Source organism: Leptonychotes weddellii, chromosome 2, assembly GCF_054177405.1.
Source record: "Leptonychotes weddellii isolate Sample4059 chromosome 2, ASM5417740v2, whole genome shotgun sequence".
In the NCBI taxonomy this organism is placed as follows: Eukaryota; Metazoa; Chordata; class Mammalia; order Carnivora; family Phocidae; genus Leptonychotes; species Leptonychotes weddellii.
The window spans coordinates 33,600,397-33,620,721 of NC_138370.1; the positions used below are offsets into that span (position 1 = coordinate 33,600,397).

A 20,325-nucleotide genomic window follows, 5' to 3' on the forward strand; every position below is an offset into this window, starting at 1 on the left:
AAGCCGGTTTGCTTTGCATTTGCTGGTACGCATGCCAGCTCATTGGCTGAAAGGCCATTTCTGTCTCAGAATCCTTCTGCCTGCCCCCTTTCTCTCAGGCTCTTTGTGTTTCCACCACTGAAGATTTCCAGGAGGCACGGGGATCCACTGAGGTGTCGTCCTTTGTGTTCCAAGCAGACCGAGAGTGCCAGTGTGCAGGTGTGGGAGGGCGTGCCTGCGGGTGTGGTGGGTGGATGGCTGGGTGTGGGTTTTAGTGGACACAGGTTGCAAGAGAGTTTTAAACAACTTATTTGAAATGGACTTAAGAGATCTAAATCAGATTTGTAAGACATAATTTAATTAGTTTGAGTATGGGGAAATATGCTAAAAAGTTGATGCAATAACTGTTTTGAGGCATGGGATGTGGAAGACAGTGAGAAAGCAGCTGAAACTGTGGTGTGCACGCTCGGCCTTGGTGCGCTGGTGTCCACAGGAAGCGGTGCCACGCCTGGGGGCCACGGTCACAGCTGCTGCCTGTCGGGAGGCAGCTCCTCTGACGTGCCTATGAGGATCACTGTCGTGAGAATTCTCACATTCCCAGGCTTCTCACTAAGTAGATGCCCATCTCTTCAGATGGGTTCGTGTATCTCCCTACCTGTATTTTCAAATCTGTGGATTCAGATTTTTAAAAGTTAATGATTCTTATCCTGGTGCCGAGAAAGAAAATGACTCCGTTAAAAAACCCTCTTCAACCCACGTACATTTTTATCTGCACATTAAGCTGTCAGCAGCCTTTCCCACGTGGACTGCTGTGTGGAGAAGGTGTGCTTGCTGACACCAGATACCAGGAGCTTGACGAGGCGCAGCCACAGACCCCTGGCAGGCCCCTCCCAGCTGTGCGGCCTCTGTTACCGAAAGCAACCCCTTTCTCACTCGCCCAGCCTTATTTTAACCCTGGAAGTTAGTGGTTTCCCCTGCTGCGGAGAGCGCTAGAGGTGGTGGAGGGCTTGTTTCCTCAGCGAGCACTGATTGCCCGAAAGAATGAACAGACTTTGAAGGGAACCACTTCACATTTTCAAAGAAGTCCTTTGAGCTTCCTCAGACATGAACCTTCTTCTTTCTTCCATGAATGGCCTCTGCAGGGACTCTAAATTCTGTTCCAGCGTGAGCTCAGCAAAACCTCTCTCGCTTCCGTGGCTCTGAGGGCCGTTGAGCAGTATACCCTGTTACCCAACGAATCGATGGAGGCTTCAGAAGGGCACTCAGGCCTTGTCACTGTGTGCCCAGGTCCTTCAATCACCCGTGCTGGCTGCCAGCGGATTGCGCAGCTTGATTCTCAAGGCAGGCCCTTGGGACAGCTGTGAGAAATGAGACTACCTGAAAATCTGCAGGACCAGACTCCTCTCTGGGGCTCCTGAAGGAGATCCAATCTTTGAAAAGGATCAAAGAGGCGGTAAAGCAGGCTGTGAGCGTGAAAAGCCCCTGTACGGCAGAGAGTGGAGCAGAGAACCCGGCTGTGTTTGTGAAGAAGACCTGTACTGCCCACAAAAGCAGAGGGAGTGAGGAAGAAAAGGAGGGCTGTGTGTCAGAGGCCTGAGAACTGTAACTCCCGTGGGCAGGCACTTCCCTGGAGACGTACTTTTGAAGCTACTCCAAGACTGGGAGGTGCATGCCAGCTAAGGTGGGGATTGGGAGGAGGGATGAGAGCTGCAACAGAAAACATGGCAAGTCAGAGGTAAAAGATGAAGGAGCTTGTCTGGCAATTTGTTGGATTCTTACAGGAGTTTTTTTCTGACTGTAGAAAAAAACACCCACAATACCAGTGATGTCGGGAAGGCAGTGGAACCTAAGCATCGGGAATCGTTTGCTTGATAGAAAAATTCTGTCGGGTCAGGCTCATCTTGAGAGTTGACGGGTGGCGACTGTGGCATTTCAGTACCAGTGACGTGGGGTAGAGCACAGTTTGGGGGGCCTTAAATAGATATCCCAGGTAGTCTGGCTCGGGAGCACTGAGCTGTGCTGCTTCTCAGAGGTAGGAGGGATGATATGGAATTAAATAAGATGCCACTGTGCTGGGTATTTTATGTGTTGTGCACTTTAACGCTTCCAGAAGCTTCCAGAGGGCCACTCTGAAGTGCTCCAAATAGATCGCTATGGTCAGTCCATCTGAAATGGTGTAATTTCTAAGAGATAATTTTAACATTCTTTTACAATTAAATAAATAGAATAACTATAGTATTTATCTAATCATATTGCAGAAAGAGTGGATAATAGCAGAAAAGAAAAAAAAAAACACACAACCCCACTCCACATCACAGCCGATCTTATTTTGGCATGTTTCCTTACTGTCCTTTTTTGAATACCTCTGTATAGTACAAATACAGTTTTGTATCCAACATTACAAATTTCTTTCTGTGTTTATAGGAAGTCTTCAAAACTATGATTTTTAAATTGATGGTATTTTGATTTCTTTGGGGATTTTAAATATGAGAGCATTTTGGGTATTCTAATACTTATTACATGTAGAGATTTAATCTTAATTTAATGTTTTAAAAGGCATTTTGTGCTAGATCTCAGCTATAAAAAAATATACTCAGCAGCCAGGGTCAATTTTTAACACTCTCTTTGTGTCCCCGTTGACAGGGATCTACCGCACAGAAAAGGATAAAGGCACTCTGTATGAGCTCACGTTCAAAGGGGAGCAGAAGCACGAATTCAGACGACTCGTCTTGTTTCGACCGTTTGGCCCGATCATGAAAGTAAAACAAGAAAAGCTCAACATGGCCAACACGCTCATCAACATCATCGTGCCACTGGCGAAGCGGGTGGACAAGTTCCGGCAGTTCATGCAGAATTTCAGGTTTGTTTGTACATGTTTACCTTCCTCTGTGTGGCATGTGTTAAAATGCTGATATCATTTCCCGTCATCTCCCTCCTTTCTCCAGCCAAGTACAAAGGCCCCTTTCTCTTCTTGTTCAACTGTTCTCTTCATGTAAAGTTTATCATTTGCATTTGCCTTTCCCTAAAGCAATTAGAAAACTGTCAGACAAGCAGATTTACCTTCAGAAGGGGAAATTCTGAGGGGTGGCTTTTCATCAGGACCTGCAGAGATGGCCTCATGCCTGCTGTGTCCAGGTCTAGCTTGAGTTTAGGCTCAGGTTTGGGGACAGCACAGGCCACGCTGTCTCATCAACGATGTTAGGCTTCTCTCAGACTCTCGAAGGCCAGGGCCACCATGGCCCATGGACTTGGCTGGAGGATGTGCACCCTCAGCTGCGGGAGGCCTTCGTTGGCTGTCCTGCTCCTGAAGTGGCTGGGATGGATTGAATCAGAATCCATTTTTTATTCTAACCTACATCTCCTCAGAGACTAAATTTAGAATTATACCAAGAAGTTTCCAAGCACTCGCTTTTATAGCTATTCAAGAAGACTAAGTAGGGTTTCATTTTCAGATGCAGTAATGTAGTCTTTACATATGTGTCTTGAAGCTCTTTACTGTGCAATGTTGGCTCTTGTAAGCTATCATGGCTAACATTCATATATTGGTTCACCTAAATTAGCTCACTTACATAGCCAGCTTACTGTAAAGATAAAAGTTATATGTGTCTAATTATAAATCTTGGAAGATCAAATTTATTTTTATTTTTTAAATTTTTAAAAGATTTTATTTATTTGTTTATTTGAGAGAGGGAGTGAGCACAAGTGTGGGGGAGGGGCAACAGCAGAGAGAGAAGCAGACTCCCCGCTGAGCAAGGAGTCCAATGCGGGGCTCGATCCCAGGACCCTGGGATCATGACCTGAGCTGAAGGTGGACGCTTAACTGACTGAGCCACCTAGGCTCCCCTCAAACTTATTTTTATTTTTATTTATTTATTTTTTTTAGAGAGAGTGAGAGGGAGAGAGACTCTTAAGCAGGCTCCATGGAGCCCAATGTGGGGCTCCGTCTCACGACCCTGAGATCTATTCAAGAGTCTGACGCTTAACCGAGTGAGCCACCCAGGTGCCCCTCAAACTTACTTCTAATCTTTTATCACTAAGTTCACATTATAAATTCATATTATATCACAGTAATGCTCAGTATAAGGGTGTGGTTGATACTTCTCAAAATTCTAGATAATGAATGCAGTCTTTTTAAAATTTTTACATTTGAAGGCTAACCTTTATCTAAATAAATTTTAGGGTCAGAATCCAATAGTCTTAAAAGAGGCCTTTGGAGGTCACCTGGTCTAATCCTCGGTTAGTTCAGAATCCCTCCAGAGCATCCCTGACATTCGTTCTCTGCAACGTGTGTGTGTGTGTGTGTGTGTGTACATGAGCATGCGTGCCAGGTAACAAACTGCCTCCTTCACTAGGCAGGCTGCTCTGTTGTTGAGGAGCTCCAGATAGGAAGCTTGCTATTATTTGGACCTGCAGTCTGCCTCCCTGTGATTTCAACCCGGTGGGTCTAGTTCTAGCCTCTGAGGAAATGACTGAAGAAATCCATTTCCTCTTAGACATGAGAGCCTTTCACATCTTTAAAGACAGCTGTCACAATGCCCATTGTCTTTCTTTTCCAGGTTCAGCAGTTGTGCCTTCAGTTGTGACACCATGCAGAGGAGGGTGGGCTGATCTTGTCATCTGCTCCCAATCTGTAGAGACCCTGTGGGCACCATCCCCTGAGCGTTGGCCGTGTCCCCTGGCTCCGGTAGTTAAGTGTCTATGGAGCTTTGGCTTCTGGCAGCCTTCCTTTGGTGTTTCTGTGTCCCCTGCCTTCTCTTTGGGATGTCAGAGGGCTGCTGGTTGATTCAGCATAATTTCCCGAGGACTAAACCTGTGGTTGGCACTAGGCATTAAGTCAAATCATTGCTTCAGTTCTAGGACTCGTTTCCGGTAAATTTCTGTGGCCCGGAAGCTGCCTAGAGTTCACCGGATGAAGGGCCCTGAGATTTGCGTCAGGCCGGCGTGAAGGCCCGCCGCGGGGCATGCTGGGCGCGGCGGGCAGGCGTGAGGGCCCGCCGCGGGGCGTGCTGGGCGCGGCGGCGTAGTGGTCACGCTAAAGCAGCGTCCGCTTGGTTCTCTGTGTAGGTCCCGGGCCCAGAGCAGCAGGATTCTCTTGGTTTTACAGGACCGGCTCTTGCCTTAGTGTCGTGAGGATTGCAAATATTTAACGATAGGACTAAAACTAGAAGGGAAATATTGTTGAAACAGGTAAAATGACCAGCTTGCCAGTCTCCAAAATTGAGATAGTGAAATGAAATGTAATTCTAGTTCATGTTTTAAAAACAAATAAAATGCCCGCTGTGGCACAGAGGCAGGAGAGGAGGTGGGTGGGAAGGCTTACGACTTGGGTAGGATATTTGGAAGGCCTGTGTGTGCCAGACACGCGACCAGACGTCGGGGTAAGGAGGTGAGTTCCAGAGGTGGTGCCTACATTCCCGTGGCCTAGAATCCACGCGAACGGAGCTCGGAGCTGCATTAGAAACAGAGACAAGGGGCAGTGGGCGGCAAGAAAGGCTTCCCAGCACAGAGGAAGCCGAGTGGGGAGTTTGCTCTGTACTCTAGGGGTTTCTGAGTGTGTTGGGTCTCTGAAAACAATGAGATAAGAAAGGGTACTCAAACCTGAGAGTATTTAATTCTGTGTCAGAACTTAGTATAGGTGGCATTTCAAATCAGCCAGCAGAGAATGGATTGTTTAGTGTATGGCTTTAAGACAACTAATCAAACATAGCAGAAAATATTTAATTCTTACTGCATACCAAAACTCTAGAGTAAACGCTGGTCAGTTAAATATTTCAATAGAATTAATACATTAAAGTAATGGGAAAAAAATATAAGGAGTTATTTATTAAATATTTGACGTTATCTTTATGAAATCCTTTTTGTCATAACATTAGCAGATATTAACTCTGGCTGGAACTGATGATGGCATTATGAGTGACTTTTGTTTTCTTCTTTTGAATTCTGTTTTGTAAATTTTTATGTAGTTACCATATGTTTTGTGTTTTTTTAAAAAATTCAACGAAAGATTTTTTTTTGGCTGTTATAATTTATTTATTTATTTATTTATTTTTTTTTTAAAGATTTTATTTATTTATTTGAGACAGAGAGAATGAGAGAGAGAGAGCACATGAGAGGGGGGAGGGTCAGAGGCAGAAGCAGGCTCCCTGCCGAGCAGGGAGCCCGATGCGGGACTTGATCCAGGGACTCCAGGATCATGACCTGAGCCGAAGGCAGTCGCTTAACCAAGTGAGCCACCCAGGCGCCCCTTGGCTGTTATAATTTAAACATGGATTTTTAGTTTGTAAAAGTGATATATAGCTATTATAAGATATTTAAATAATAGAACACAAGGAATGAATTATTTAAAAATCCACTCCTCCCAAATTAACCATTTTTAACATTAATTAACTCTATTGTAGGTACTTTTCTTTGAATATATGCAGATAGAAGAATAACTTGCTAGCTAGAAATAATTTAATACAGCGTGAGATATACTATATATTCTGTTTTTAATTAAATAATTACTTTTTGCCTGACTCAATTTATAGAAGCGAATCCAAAGTATAAATTCAAAATCTGAAGTATAATCTGAAGAAATTGCTGATCTTTAATAAAATGTTTCTCCGCTGTAAGAGGTATTATTAGCTCTGAAGAGATCCCTCTAAAATTATCTCTTTTTTTAGAGAGAGAGAGAGAGTGGGGGAAAGGGCAGAGGAAGAGTGAGAGAGAGAATCTTAAGCTGGCTCCATGCCCTTCATGGAGCCCCATGCGGGTATTGAGCTCACGACCCTGAGATCATGAACTGAGCCTAAGCCAAGAGTTGGACGCTTAACCAACTGAGCCACCCAGGCGCTGCTGAGATCCCTCTAAAATTTAAAAAAGAAAAAAAGATTTTGCACAACAGAAAAGATTGGAATCATTATGTATTTTTTGCTGCATATTCTCAATTTAGACTGGAATGACTGAAAAATCACCTAAAGAGGAGGAAATCAGCACAGTCATACTTCCTCCCTCTCCTACATCCCCTCTTCCAGTGCCCTGGCCGTCTATTATTTTTACCTTATCAGGGGTTGCAGCCTTTGTGTTCTGATTTGTAGCCACAGAGCCTGTGTGTAAGTGGATTTCGTGGACCCATCAGCAGCCCTCTGACAACAGTGGCTTCAGTCCTGAGGTCTTGGTTGGCTAGATTTCATGGGTGAGATTTTTTTTCAAGAAGTGTCCTGTGTGCTAAGAGTGGAATGTCTACTTATGGTCATTTTAATTTAAGGATAACTTGGTTGGGCTTAAAATTCTTAGGACACAGTTTCTTTCTTCGGAAGTTTGTAGACATTCTTCTGGCATCTGATGATCCCACGGACAAATGTTAGGACAACTTTATTTCGCTTCTCCTGAGAATGACTTACTTTTGCCTGAGTGCCTGAAGAATTCCTTCTTGAATCTTGAATCATAATAGCTTCATCAGGATACGTCTCATCGCAGTGTCTTGTTCTCGCTCAGATTTTCCTGTACTTAATCGAGTTTTCTTTTTTGTTTTGTGGATTCTTTCATGTCAGGAAAATTTTTCGGTGTTTTAATTTTGTATTAGCTTCTATTTCTTAATGGTAGTCTTTTAGCTGCTTTCACATAAGGCTTTCCTCGAGATGAGCAATTTGATTTTCAGATGCATCTATTCTGTCCCTTGCTATGCTTAATTTATTACTTTTGTGTGTTTGGGCGGCCACCTTATTTTCTCAGCACAGAATGTGCCTTTTAATCTGTTGTTTTTATCATTTCTTCTTTGAACTTTCTTTATTGAATTCACATTTTTTTTAAGAAAGTGAAATGTGTAAGATATTTTCTTCTGTTTGAATTGTATTTTCTTTCAGACTAGGTTTTTCATTTACTTTTCGAATGCTGTTGGCTTTCTTGTTTCTCTCTTTTTTTTCTTCCTTTAATTTTGATACTCTTCTTGAAACATAGTTGCTGTGAGGTGGCCCTTCATCTTCCTTCTGTCTGGTATACAGAGGGCCACACAGACTGTTTGCTCTGACTTTGTAGGGGTGGGTTCTCCTTTGCTACCTCCCCGTCTTGATGGAGAACTGTTTGTGTCCCACTCCTGGCTATATTCTGAGGGCAGGGTATTTATTGTTCTATTCACTTTATTTGTAGTCTCCAAGAACAGAGAAAACTCAATGGAGGCTTTGTGCGGCCTTTGTTGGAGGTTCCCTATTCCTGTGGCTCTTCTGTGCCCTGGAATGGATTGGATATGAGCTGTGCTGGGCTCACTCTGCCTAGTGGTGGGTGGGTCTTTGTCCTCAGGGGAGGATGATTTGGCTCTGAGAATGGGCCCTCAGGGAAGGGCTGAGGCCTGGAACATCAGCCCCATGAGTTTCCTTCTCATCTCCACCTGTTGTCTTCAGCAGCTCTTCCCCCCCCCCGCACCCCAAATCAAAAAGAGGAAAGAAGATAAGGTTTGGGCCTTCTGTTTAATGATTGGCGCTGTGTGTGTGTGTGTGTGTGTGTTGTGGAGGGTATATATAAGATGTTTCATCTGACTATCAGCATTTCCCATCCCTTCTTTTTCTGCTCTTAAGAAGGATCTTGACTGGGCACCTGGGTGGCTCAGTCGGTTAAGTGACTGCCTTCAGCTTGGGTCATGATCCTGGAGTCCCGGGATCGAGTCCCGCATCGGGCTCCCTGCTCGGCGGGGAGTCTGCTTCTCCCTCTGACCCTCCCCCCTCTCATGCTCTGTCTCTCTCATTCTCTCTCTCTCAAATAAATAAATAAAATCTTTAAAAAAAAAAAAAAAAGAAGGATCTTGACTATGATCATCTTTTTTTCCTTTGCTTCTGCCCACTCCACCTTTTTTGCAGGGGTTAGTTTACAAAGTGTAATGAAAAGAGTCCTACCGTCCTCCTCTACTTTCAATGTGAGGTGGAGAGACCATGTATTCCACTGTGGCTCTTCCTTCACAGAGATCCTGAATTGGGATTTGGGCCCCATCTCTCCCCAGACCAGCTGTTCCCCTCGGCCACCTTCTCCCTGCCTGGACTGCCTCCCCAGCTCTTCTGGAGGGAGTAGATGGAGCCAGGAGCCACATGAGGGGAAAATCAAATCTTCTGTTTCTCCCACTGTCTTCTTGTCTTCCATGTGAAGATTTACATCCTGTTCATTGGTCATTTATTAGTAGTAAGACTTGCCATTTGCCACTATTTTTGGTATAGGGTTTGTAATGATCAGTGTGAGATTAATGTATTTAAAACATTATCTTTCCAGTGCATGTCTTTTAAAATGTAGACACCCTTTGTTCTGACACCATTTGAATGAGGAATCTTTTACAAGTTGCTTTATGTATCTGGCTTTAGTATCTTCTGTAAAATCAAAGTACTGGTCCAGATGGCTCCCCTTGTAGCTCTGACACTGGTTATTACCAATAGATTTAGGGTTTTGTTTTGTTTTTCACTTCAGCATCAGTTTGCTAACTATTCACCTAGAAAAAAGCCAAATGACTAAGAATTATAACAAAGATGCCTTCTTGGACAGAAGAAATAGATGTAGAACCCAAAATTCCCCCAGAGAGAATGGCCCCTAGGGAGGACTGGGTCTGAGAAATCAGCATACTTGGGGTGAAAGCCAGGCATGGGGTACAATCTGCAAGGAACCAAAGACCAAGTTTTCATGTTCCAGAACCATGTCGGGGGTGGGCCCTCGGGACAAAAATGATTCCTGGGTACATGGAATATATGGACTAAGATATTTATTCTCATTTTATTCTCATTATTATTTGAGTCATGTCAGCTAATCCTAAAAATTATTTGTGTTTACAAAAAATACCGATTTAATAAAACCATTTTTATAAAGGTCATTAACAAAGACTGATTAATAATGTGGAATGGAAGATGGGTGTGCCTGGAACCCGGAACCAAGGGAAACAGTTGCAGATTGTCAAAAATGCCAGCTCTGAGCTTTCTGTCAGACAAAGGGACAAGGGGGAAACTCAGGCTGGTTTACTTCCGCCCTCAGTAGTTAATGAAGAGAAGGCTGCTATTTGTTGGGGCAAAAAGCTTTCTCCTAGTACTAGACCCTAACTGTCTTTATTGAAGCGGCAGTAAGCATTAAATGAGAGCTATTCCTGGGATTTACAAGACATTACAAAGCTAAAGCTTCAGTATTACTGTCTCTGTGAGTAGGAATACAGCTGGCAGGAGCACCATGGACCGCTCTGATCTGGCTACTGGGGGCCGCTTTGTGGCGCCATTGTTGTTCATGGAGATGAGATGGCTTTGTACTATGGCAGCCCGGTTCTCTGTTGCTGTCATTGTAGTCCTGGCCTGTGGAGGATCTTCACAGGCACCGGGTGCTGTTTCCTCTCCCATGAATGCTCCACATGACTCCCTTGGGGTTTGGGGGACTCCATCATTAAGGACCCCTTTACCTGTGGCCAGAAATAGAGGGAGTGTACCCAGGAGAACCTGCTTCACATCTAGCCCTGTTTTTATGTTTCCTCTTTGCCCAACAGCGTATTAACTTAAACCTACCTCCTCCTGCTTTTCTTCTTTTTTTTAATCACCTGATTTGCCTTTGAAACTATTCTCATATTTGCTTCTTGGCTCTTTAGTTTCCCTTGGCTTCTGGGTTATAGGTCTCAAGCTCATCAGTTATTTCAAGGTATAGTTTGTGATAGCAGGAAGAAACTCATAATAACAAAGCTATAGATTGTCTTTGTATCCTTTCTCTGAGCCTCTCCCAGAAAAAAAGGGATTTTTAAGCAAATGGTTTTTTTTATGATTTCTAAAAATCTTTCCCAGTTCATTTCAAATTTGCTTGATTTTTATTTTGACTACTTCCAGCTGGTCTGAGAACCCTTTTTCACGTTGCTATGATTCTCCTCAGACTTTGGTAGTTAATTTTGTTTTAATGTTCTTTCTTTCCTTCTTCTGACTCTTCTCTCATCCCTCTCAAAGCATTTATGATATTTTCAGTATCAGGGACATCTTTTACTTAAAATTTCTTTAGTCATATTTTAATCCCTTTTCTGCCTAGAACTGTGAAGATGTTTCTGGAGATTTCTGGATCTTTAAAAAACAATGACTATAGACTCTCCAGACCAAAATGAGCCTTGAGGGTAGGGCTAACTAACCTGGTGTAATTAGAGTATAATAGAAAGGCTTCAGGTCATCATCACATTGCGGATTGTTGTTGAGATAGGCCCCTGATCTTCTTGGTTTTTCAGAAGGAAAACTAATGTAGTTTCCATTACAGTATTATCCTTCCTCCCACTCATGCCCCTCTGCCTCTCCCACGGGCCCTTTCTCTATTCATGCACCAGTGTTGCCCCTAGGAAAGTTTTAGGGTTCGTATGTTTGAGAAACACTAATTTACATCATTCACCTTATTTGGAGAAAAGTTTCTATTTTGGGACCTAATAGAAGTTGTTTCTTGGGGCGCCTGGGTGGCTCAGTTGGTTAAGCAACTGCCTTCGGCTCAGGTCATGATCCTGGAGTCCGGGGATCGAGTCCCACATTGGGCTCCCTGCTCGGCAGGGAGTCTGCTTCTCCCTCTGACCCTCCTCCCTCTCATGCTCTCTGTCTCTCATTCTCTCTCTCTCAAATAAATAAATAAAATCTTTAAAAAAAAAAAAAAAGAAGTTGTTTCTTATTTCATTTGAGCCACAGAATATGTGAAAACATCTACCCAAGATCAGTTGGAAACAATTCCATTTGCTCTTCTGAAATGGGCAACCAGGAGAGTGGGTCCTGATTGCTTGGTTGAGAGTCAAAAATCAGGCTCATTTCTTTAACACTGATCAGACTACTCGAAAAATGGAATCCAGGAATTGTATATTAATTAACTTGGGGCAAGGGAAGGGGAGAGGACCCACCAAACCAAAAGAAGAATGTTATTTTTTAAAGCCCAATTTCAGGAGGCCCCAGTCACTCTCTCTTACCTCTTCAGGGTAGTACCTAGTCCTTTTTTCCAATGCCTTTTGGCTAAGCAGTTTCTTCCTGTTGGCAGTGCAGACCATAGGTAGCATTTGGAGACTAATGAGCTGTTATGTATTTATTACCTCATTTGCACGGGACATAATTAAAGGTAAATCATAGATTTTCTTCTCATACCTGATATATTTGAGTAGAAAATTGACTTAGAAAAGAGTAGTGATATAATTTCCTTGCAGCTATGCCTCCTGAGCTAAGAAAACACTTTCTCTGCTCCTCTCTACGTGCGTGGAGCCTGTCAGGGCTCAGCTTAAATACTCCCTCTTCCTTGAGAGCCCTTCTCCATCCCTCAAAAGAAAGTAATCACACTCTTCTCAGTCTCTTGGCTCACTACACCTCCAAACCGTTGCTGCAGATAGTCCATCCTGCCTTATGCTCTTTAGCTGTCCATTCCTTCCAATACACTATAAGGTCACTGAGGCAGGTAGGGTGACCAGTTGTACCAGTTTGCTTGGGACTGAGGCATTTGTCAGGACATGGAGAATCCCAGGCAAACCTGGGTGGTTGGTCCCCCTACAAGGCGCCATAAAAGGTTACATTTTAAAATCTTATTCCAATGAGAATAGAGCATTGCACCACAAAGTTACTCAGTAGATATTTTTGAATCCATGTTTCCATAGGCCATTTAGCCCGAATCATAAAAATAACTACCCCTAATTATATATAAACACAATTTTCCTTCTCTCTGTCACCTTCTGTGGTAAGAGGTCCAGCTTCTTGTGCCCTCCCAGTCTTTCTAGGAATCCTCAGGGATGTTTCGCATATGCTCAAATACAAGTTCAGCTTCCACTGACTGCTCAGGCATCAGCTGCGTGATGCCAACGCACTGCTTCTGACAACAGCCAAAGTTGTTGGCACTTGCTAATGCCACGGAGGCTGCTGGTGCAGCCACCACTGTGCCAACACTGCCACACTAATTTCCTAAAAGTCCTGGCTGGAGCTCCCGACACCCCCTCATAATCGTATTTTCTGTAAAGAGAGCCTTTCAGCATTTCCTGCAGCTCCATCTCTCTCTAGGGCTTACCCGTGAGTCCACAGGAACCAGCTGGAGAGCAGGACAAACCCTGGGGACGTACTCTGTTTTCACAGTCATGCACCCCTCTGATAACTCCAGTATTCTGCTGAACCTGATTCTTCCTTAAGATAGTGGTTCTGACCAGGGGGGCTATTTTGCACCCTCTACCCTGGCACATTCGGTAAAATCTGGAGACTTTTTTGGTTGTCACAACTGAGCTGGGGGTTGGGGGTGCTACTGATGTCCAGTAGGTAGAGGCCAGAGATGCTGCTAGACCTCCTGCTATGCACAGGACAGCTCTTTCCACAACAGGGAATTCTCTGGTCCAAAATGTCGATGGTGTGAAGTTGAGAAACCCTACTTTAGGATGTGTTTTCTCCCTAGGAGTATAGCACTTCCTCCAAATAGGCCTTGGGTTCCCCTGTCCCCTATTCCACCAGATTGCACAGTCATATCTGACTGGTCCCATCAGGAACACAAGTGAACAGTCCCTCCCCATGGCCAGTTTACATTTGGAGTTTGGTTGAGGCTTCTTCCATCTTCCTCCTGGCCACACAAACCCATTCCACTTTGTGGCAGAGTCCTAGATAGGTAAGACCAAAGCTGTGAGATTTCAAAAGTACATCCTTCATCCTGCTCAGGTAACCTGAGGTATACAAATACCAGGCTGGTCCTTAGGAAAGCTGGATTGCGTGCCTGGCTGCCTCCATAGCTTGGGCAGGTCACTGGAACTCCTTTCCTTATCTCTGTACTGAGAGTGTAAATGATGGTCAAGTAGTTCTTTCCACAGTGCAGTCGTTCAGATGAGTAACAGAACTCAAAGACCGTGATGTGCCTTCTTGAGAAATAAAAATACAGCTGTAAAAGTGACTGTGAAACATGTTTTCTGACTGAAAATATATCTTAATTAGTCCCTGTACTCTGTGGCACAATATCCTCAGGGAGAAGGAACTGTTGTTTTCCAGAAAAAAAAGTCTTGAAAAGACAAGGTCTTTGTGGGCTGCCTTTTGTTTTGTTGATGGTTTCCTTTGCTGTACAAAAGTTTTTTATTTTGGTGTAGTCCCAGTAGTTTAATTTTGCTTTTGTTTCCCTTGCCTCAGGAGACATATCTAGAAAAATGTTTCTACGGCCAATGTCAAAGAAATTATCGCCTATGTTTTCTTCTAGGAGTTTTATGGTTTCAGGTCTCACATTTAGGTCTTTTCATCCATTTTGAGTTTATTTTCATATATGGTTTAAGAAAGTGGTCCAGTTTCATTCTTCTGCGTGTGGCTGTCCGGTTGTCCCAACACCATTTGTTGAAGAGACTGTCTATTTTTCCATTGGATATTCTTTCCTACTTTGTTGAAGATTAGTCATGGGTTTATTTCTGGCCTGAATTATGTTTCATTGATCTATATGTCTGTTTTTATGCCAGGACCGTATAGTTCTGATTACTACAGCTTTGTAGTATATCTTGAAATCTGGTATTGTTATACCTCCAGCTTTGTTCTTCTTTCTCAAGATTGCTTTGGCTATTTATGGTTCCATACGTATTTTAATATTATTTGTTCTAGTGCTGTGGAAAATGCTGCTGGTGTTTTGATAGGGATTGCATTAAATATATAGATTGCTTTGGGTAGTATGGACATTTTAAGAATACCGTTTCTTCCAATCTATAAGCACAGAATAGCTCCATTTGTTTGTGTCATCTTCAGTTTATTTCATCAATGTTTTATAGTCTTGGGAATACAGTTCTTTCACCATCTTGATTAAGTTTATTCCTAGGTATTTAATTATTTTTGACACAATTGTAAATGGGATTGTTAATTTCTCTTTCTGCTACTTCATAATATTAGTGTATAAAACACAACAGATTTCCATATATTAACTTTGTATCCTGTGACTTTACTGAATTCATTTATTAGAAGATATTTGCCAAAGACGTATTTGATAAGGGGTTAATATCCAAAATATGTAAGGAACTTATACAACTCAACACCAAAAATAATAATAATAATAATAATAATAATAATAATAATAATAATCTGACAAAAAAAATGGGCAGAGGATCTGAATAGACATTTTTTCCAAAGAAGACATCCAGATGGCCAACAGACACATGAAAAGATGCTCAGCATCACTCATCATTAGGGAAATGCAAATCAAAAGCACAATGAGGTAATCACCTTACACCTGTCAGAATGGCTAGAATAAAAAACACAAGAAACAACAAGTACTGGTGAGGGTATGGAGAAAAGGAGTCCTCGTGCACTGTTGGTGGAATGCAAACTGGTGCAGCCACTGTGGAAACAGTATGGAGGTTCCTCCAAAAGTTAAAAATAGAATTAACTATATGACCCAGTAATTCCACTTCTGGGTATTTACCCAAAGAAAATGAAAGCAATAATTCGAAAAGATATATGCACCCTTATGTTTATTGCAGCATTATCAAATTATCAAATCATGGAAGCAACCAAATGTCCATCCATAGATGAGTGGATAAAGAAGATGTGGTATATATACAATGGAATATCACTCAGCCATTAAAAAAGAATGAGATCTTGCCATTTGCAACAACATGGATGGACCTGGAGATTATAATGCTGAGTGAAATAAGTCAGAGAAAGACAAATACCATATGATTTCACTCATATGTGGAAGAAACAAAACAAATGAACAAATAAAGAAAAATGAGACAAGCAAAAGAACCCCAGCGGACTCTTAAATACAGAGAACAAACTGGTGGTTGCCAGAGGGGAGGTTGAGGGAGATGGGGGAAATAGGTGAAGGGGATTAAGAGTACACTTATCGGGGCACCTGGGTGGCTCAGTCGGTTAAGTGTCTGCCTTTGGCTCAGGTCATGATCCCAGAGTCCCAAGATTGAGCCCTGAATCAGGCTCCCTGCTCAGCGGGGAGCCTGCTTCTCCCTCTGCCCCTAACCCCACTCGTGCTCACGCTTTCTCTCTTTCTCTCACTGTCTGTCTCTCTCAAATAAATAAAATCTTTTTTAAAAAAGTACACTTATGATGAACACTGAGTATTGTACAGAATTGTTGAATCACTATATATTGTGTACTTGAAATTAATACAACAGTGTATGTTAATTATATGTCAACTGAAAAAGAAGAAGAAAAAAAAGACAAGGTCTTCATGAAGAAGAAACAATTTTGAGGCTTCTAGATTGAGATAGAAGAAAGACCACGTAGGATTGTGGAGCTCATATAATACAAAGCATCCATGTGAAATGAAGAGCTTTCCTGAAGGATACTTAGGAAGTTGAGGTGCCCTGAGACTCATTCCATGCACTTTGCTACAGCCGTACCATGGCTGTTACAGAGAGGTGCTCTCGGGGCACCTCAGTTAGCTCGAAGGATCCAGGCACAAATAATCACACCAAAACACAGACATCTCCTTGTACGTAGTCACCCACATACACACTCTTCTCCCGCACACATTGTTCTAGGGGATGGAGTCTACTAAGACTTGTTTGGAAAAATATAAAAATTACAAGATCGTTCTGACAGATTGATGATGGTGTTTCCATAGTTCTGCTCATTCCCTCATGGAGTGTTTGTTTATTGCATCATAAGTAGTTTTAGTTATGATAGTAGATCGAGAACTTCTCAAGAGCAAGACTGTTGAGGTCCCGGGTAGAGCATCTGGCATATAGGATGTTGCTTGCGTGGTTTTTGTTTGTTGAAGGAAGGAAGGAAAAAATGAGTACGAGGAGTGGAGCCGTGGAGGAGCACTGCAGAACCCAGTCTGCTTTGCCTTTTTGGGAAGCCTCAGCTGGTGAATGAAGAGTGAAGGTCCAAGGGATCTCTGTTTTAGTCCTTGAAAGCAGAAAGTGCTTCAAGTGGATTTTAAAATGCCATCAAAGATGTTACTAGAAAAACAAGAATGCTTTTTATCCAGGCTCAGCGGGTAACCCTCTCCTGATTCTGGGATACATTTTTTCCAGCTACACATGCAATTTTAAAGCACCATTTTTTGGGTGCTTGGCGCTGTGTGCGCTTTTATCCTACCCTGGCAAAGGAAGTTAAAGCTTTGTCTGGCAGGTTTGCAAAAGAGCTCTTTTACGGACAGAGAATTTTGTTGTCAGTAGATTCCATCTGCGGGGCCTGGGTCTGTGAGGGAGCTCTCGGTTTGAAGCACGTTGTCACATGCTGCGCTTCTTGTTCCTGGTCTCTTGTCTGTGTCTGAGAGCTCTGCCATCAGACTGGGTTTCAGAGGCAGCTCTTAACTTTCTTCCATGGGAAAGAAACAGATTCTCGGAACCAAGCCTGTGACCAGGATGAGCCTTGCATGCCTCTAGCCTCGGGTCAATATCATCTTCCCTGATAGTTCTTCCATCTGGAATTCTCTTCTTCCTCCTCTCTTCCTCTCCCCTATCCATCCTTCAGGCCTTGACCAGTCCAACTGATAGGATTTGCTGTGCTTTCTGAATTCTGTGTACTTGTTATCTGTGCCACAAGGTGTCATGATTTTATTTGAGCTCATTTTATTTCCCAAGTTTTTGAGCACAGGAACTGTATCTCCTACATTTTTGGATTTCTCCCAGCAACCCCAGCTAGGCAGTCACTCCTTTTTGATGGCATTATAAAAAGCATTGAATAAATTGGCCTCTGCAGTTAGAGCTCAGGGACTTCTGGAAAGCTGTGATGTGTTGTTTGGGAGGTTAAGGAAAGTAGCGAATAGAGAGACAAAAGGAATAAAAAAGGAAGGACATGCAAAATGTCAAAATATCACAAAATATCATCCCACCAGTAGAACCTTTCATTAACTTGCTTCCAGAAAACTGTTTAAACTGTGCACACGCACACATATGTATACACATATGTGTACACATAAACACATATGTATATGCACATGTATTTACACACATACATATGTTCATATACACATAGCTATACAGAATTTACGCACATAATACACGTGTATGTGTGGCAAACCCTCAGCAGAGTATCTTACCAGATTAGCTTAGGTGTTACCATTTAAAGCACAGGACATGGACAAATAAATCAGCTTTGGTGGAGAAAGTGGGTCTGGACCAGTCCAGAGCCAGAGGCCTGACCCCTAGAGGGCTGTTGGGGCCTTAGAGTGTGAGGTGCCAGGCGCCTGGGATAATCGGTCATGGAGAGGAGAAATGGGGAAGCAGTGAAGGTGATTGTGGGAAGGGTGAGATACCCTAACTGTGCTTCTGCCTTGTCATTCCCTTCGGGTGTTAAGAAGGGTTTTTGGAGCTCTACATGAAAGAAGGTCTTTTTGCCTTTGTTCATTCAGTCTTTTTTTTTTTTTTCTTTAAAGATTTTATTTATTTATTTGACAGAGAGAGACACAGCGAGAGAGGGAACACAAGCAGGGGGAGTGTGAAAGGGAGAATCAGGCCTCCCGCAGAGCAGGGAGCCCGATGCGGGGCTCGATCCCAGGACCCTGGGATCATGACCTGAGCCGAAGGCAGACACCCAACGACTGAGCCACTCAGGCGCCCCTGTTCATTCAGTCTTTAAGACTATTTGTGTTTGGCACACACAGGAAAAGTCAGAGATAAGGATTCTAGTCCCACCATCTCTGAACTTTAGCTTTCTTATCTGTAAAATGGAATTTGTGTCTTCTGTCCTTTATAGACTCTTTCTGGCAAAGAGGGGGATGGACCCAGTGCCCTTTGCATGACACTAGGTGGCCCCAGGGGCTAAGCCTGTGGTAGATTGGACCTGTGGCCTCATGCATCTGAGTTTTCATTCACTAGATCTGCTCTTTTACATTTCATTATTTTCTTGGGAAGATAAATACAAACACAGGTAATTGTGATGGCCAACCAGAAATGTCCTGGTGTCCCATCTCTGCTTTTTTTGGCAGTTCACTCAGTTTACTTCAAAAATCTTTTGCACTGGGGTGCCTGGGCAGCTCAGTTGGTTAAGTGTTCAGCTCAGGTCATGATATTGGGGTCCTGGAATGGAGCCCTGCGTCGGGCTCCCTGCAGGGCAGGGAGTCTGTTTCTCCCTCACCTTCTGCTCCTCCCTCCCGCTCAATGCTCTCTCTTTCTCTCTCTCTCTCTAAAAAAAAAGAAAGAAAGAAAAAGAAAAGAACCTTTTGCTCTTTACAAAATAGGTATATGTTTGGACCTTGCCTGTTACAGTGAAAATGACCAGACACACATGTGTTTTGTTTTCTAGGGAGATGTGCATCCAACAGGATGGGAGAATTCATCTCACCGTTGTTTACTTTGGGAAGGAAGAAATGAATGAGGTCAAAGGAATACTTGAAAATACTTCTAAGTAAGTACGACAAGGAGACGTAATAAGGAGTCATAGTATCTGACCTCAGGAGTCTATATCTGAGGCTGGAACTTCTGCTTCGGTTTTATTTTCCTTAACACTCTGGGTCAACTGGGAGATGGACTGGTTGCTGGCTGTGCTAGGGGGAATTGTGCACCCTCTTCCCTGGGAGACCACCCCACCTGACACCAGTCCTCACTGCACAGGGTGTTGGCTTTGGCAGTTGAGATGAAGTGCCCTGAGCTGCAAGGATCGGCGGCGGGGCGGGGGTGGTTGGCCACAGGCCTCTTTGGGCTTCTGCGTGAGAGGGTGTAGTCAGCACTGCCGATTTGGGGACTTGGCATCACGGAGTAGGAATTAGGGGCCGCACAGCTGCGCAGTGAGCTCCAGCTAAGTGATGTCCGTCCTGGGGTTTCCTCCACTTAGCAAATGGTCTTACCCTTTTGACTTTGATTCATTATGCATTTTGAAAGATTAGGGAGAAGCCAGAAGTGATGGCTAGGACAGGATCCTGGATGAAACCTATTCAGTTGGACAGAAATGATTTAACCAAAAACCTTAGACTGAGGGTTGTATGTGTATACTTCATTGGTCAGTTGTATGGGGGAATAAATGAAAGCAGCGCAGATGGGTTTTCTTCCCTCCCCAAATAAATAAACAAGTAATAATTTAATAAATACCTGGGGCATCTTCTACTAGTGAGGAAGCTGGAATGGTGCCCCCACACCGTGCTCTGGTTTTCCAGGGAGGTTTGCAGGGCTTCGCTTGAGTAATCAGGTGGGTAATTTCTCCTTAGTGAAGCTTGGAGGGGGGTCAGTAGTACTCAGTGGCAGAAATAGCCTCAAAAGGTCCATATGGTCTAAATATAAACAGGGCCCCCTGTTTTGAGTTTCTGGTAAATGATAATAGGATGATAGTCAAAGGATAAGATTACAAGATTGATTGCTCCTTTTGTATTTATGTTCACACTTTGTTACTAAGTTGGTATTAATGGGCACAAGATCAGAATGCTTATTACAATTACTCAAACGTTCTAAAGCAGTCCACTGATCTTATTTCTGTAAAAAAAGGAAAAGTTGTATTGAAATGCAGGCATCCTCATTTCTTTTTTTTT

The 20,325-nt window shown here is 43.2% G+C and overlaps 1 protein-coding gene across 1 annotated transcript in view; it reads left to right on the forward strand.

The window, feature by feature from the left end:
* The window catches only part of CSGALNACT1 (chondroitin sulfate N-acetylgalactosaminyltransferase 1), a 109,398-nt gene that overhangs the window by 60,275 nt on the left and 28,798 nt on the right, over window positions 1–20,325 (forward strand). The window contains exons 4-5 of the mRNA XM_081812897.1: window positions 2,623–2,839; window positions 19,110–19,211. Of these exons, the coding sequence (XP_081669023.1) occupies window positions 2,623–2,839; window positions 19,110–19,211 (319 nt within the window). The remainder of the gene's footprint in view (window positions 1–2,622; window positions 2,840–19,109; window positions 19,212–20,325) is intronic.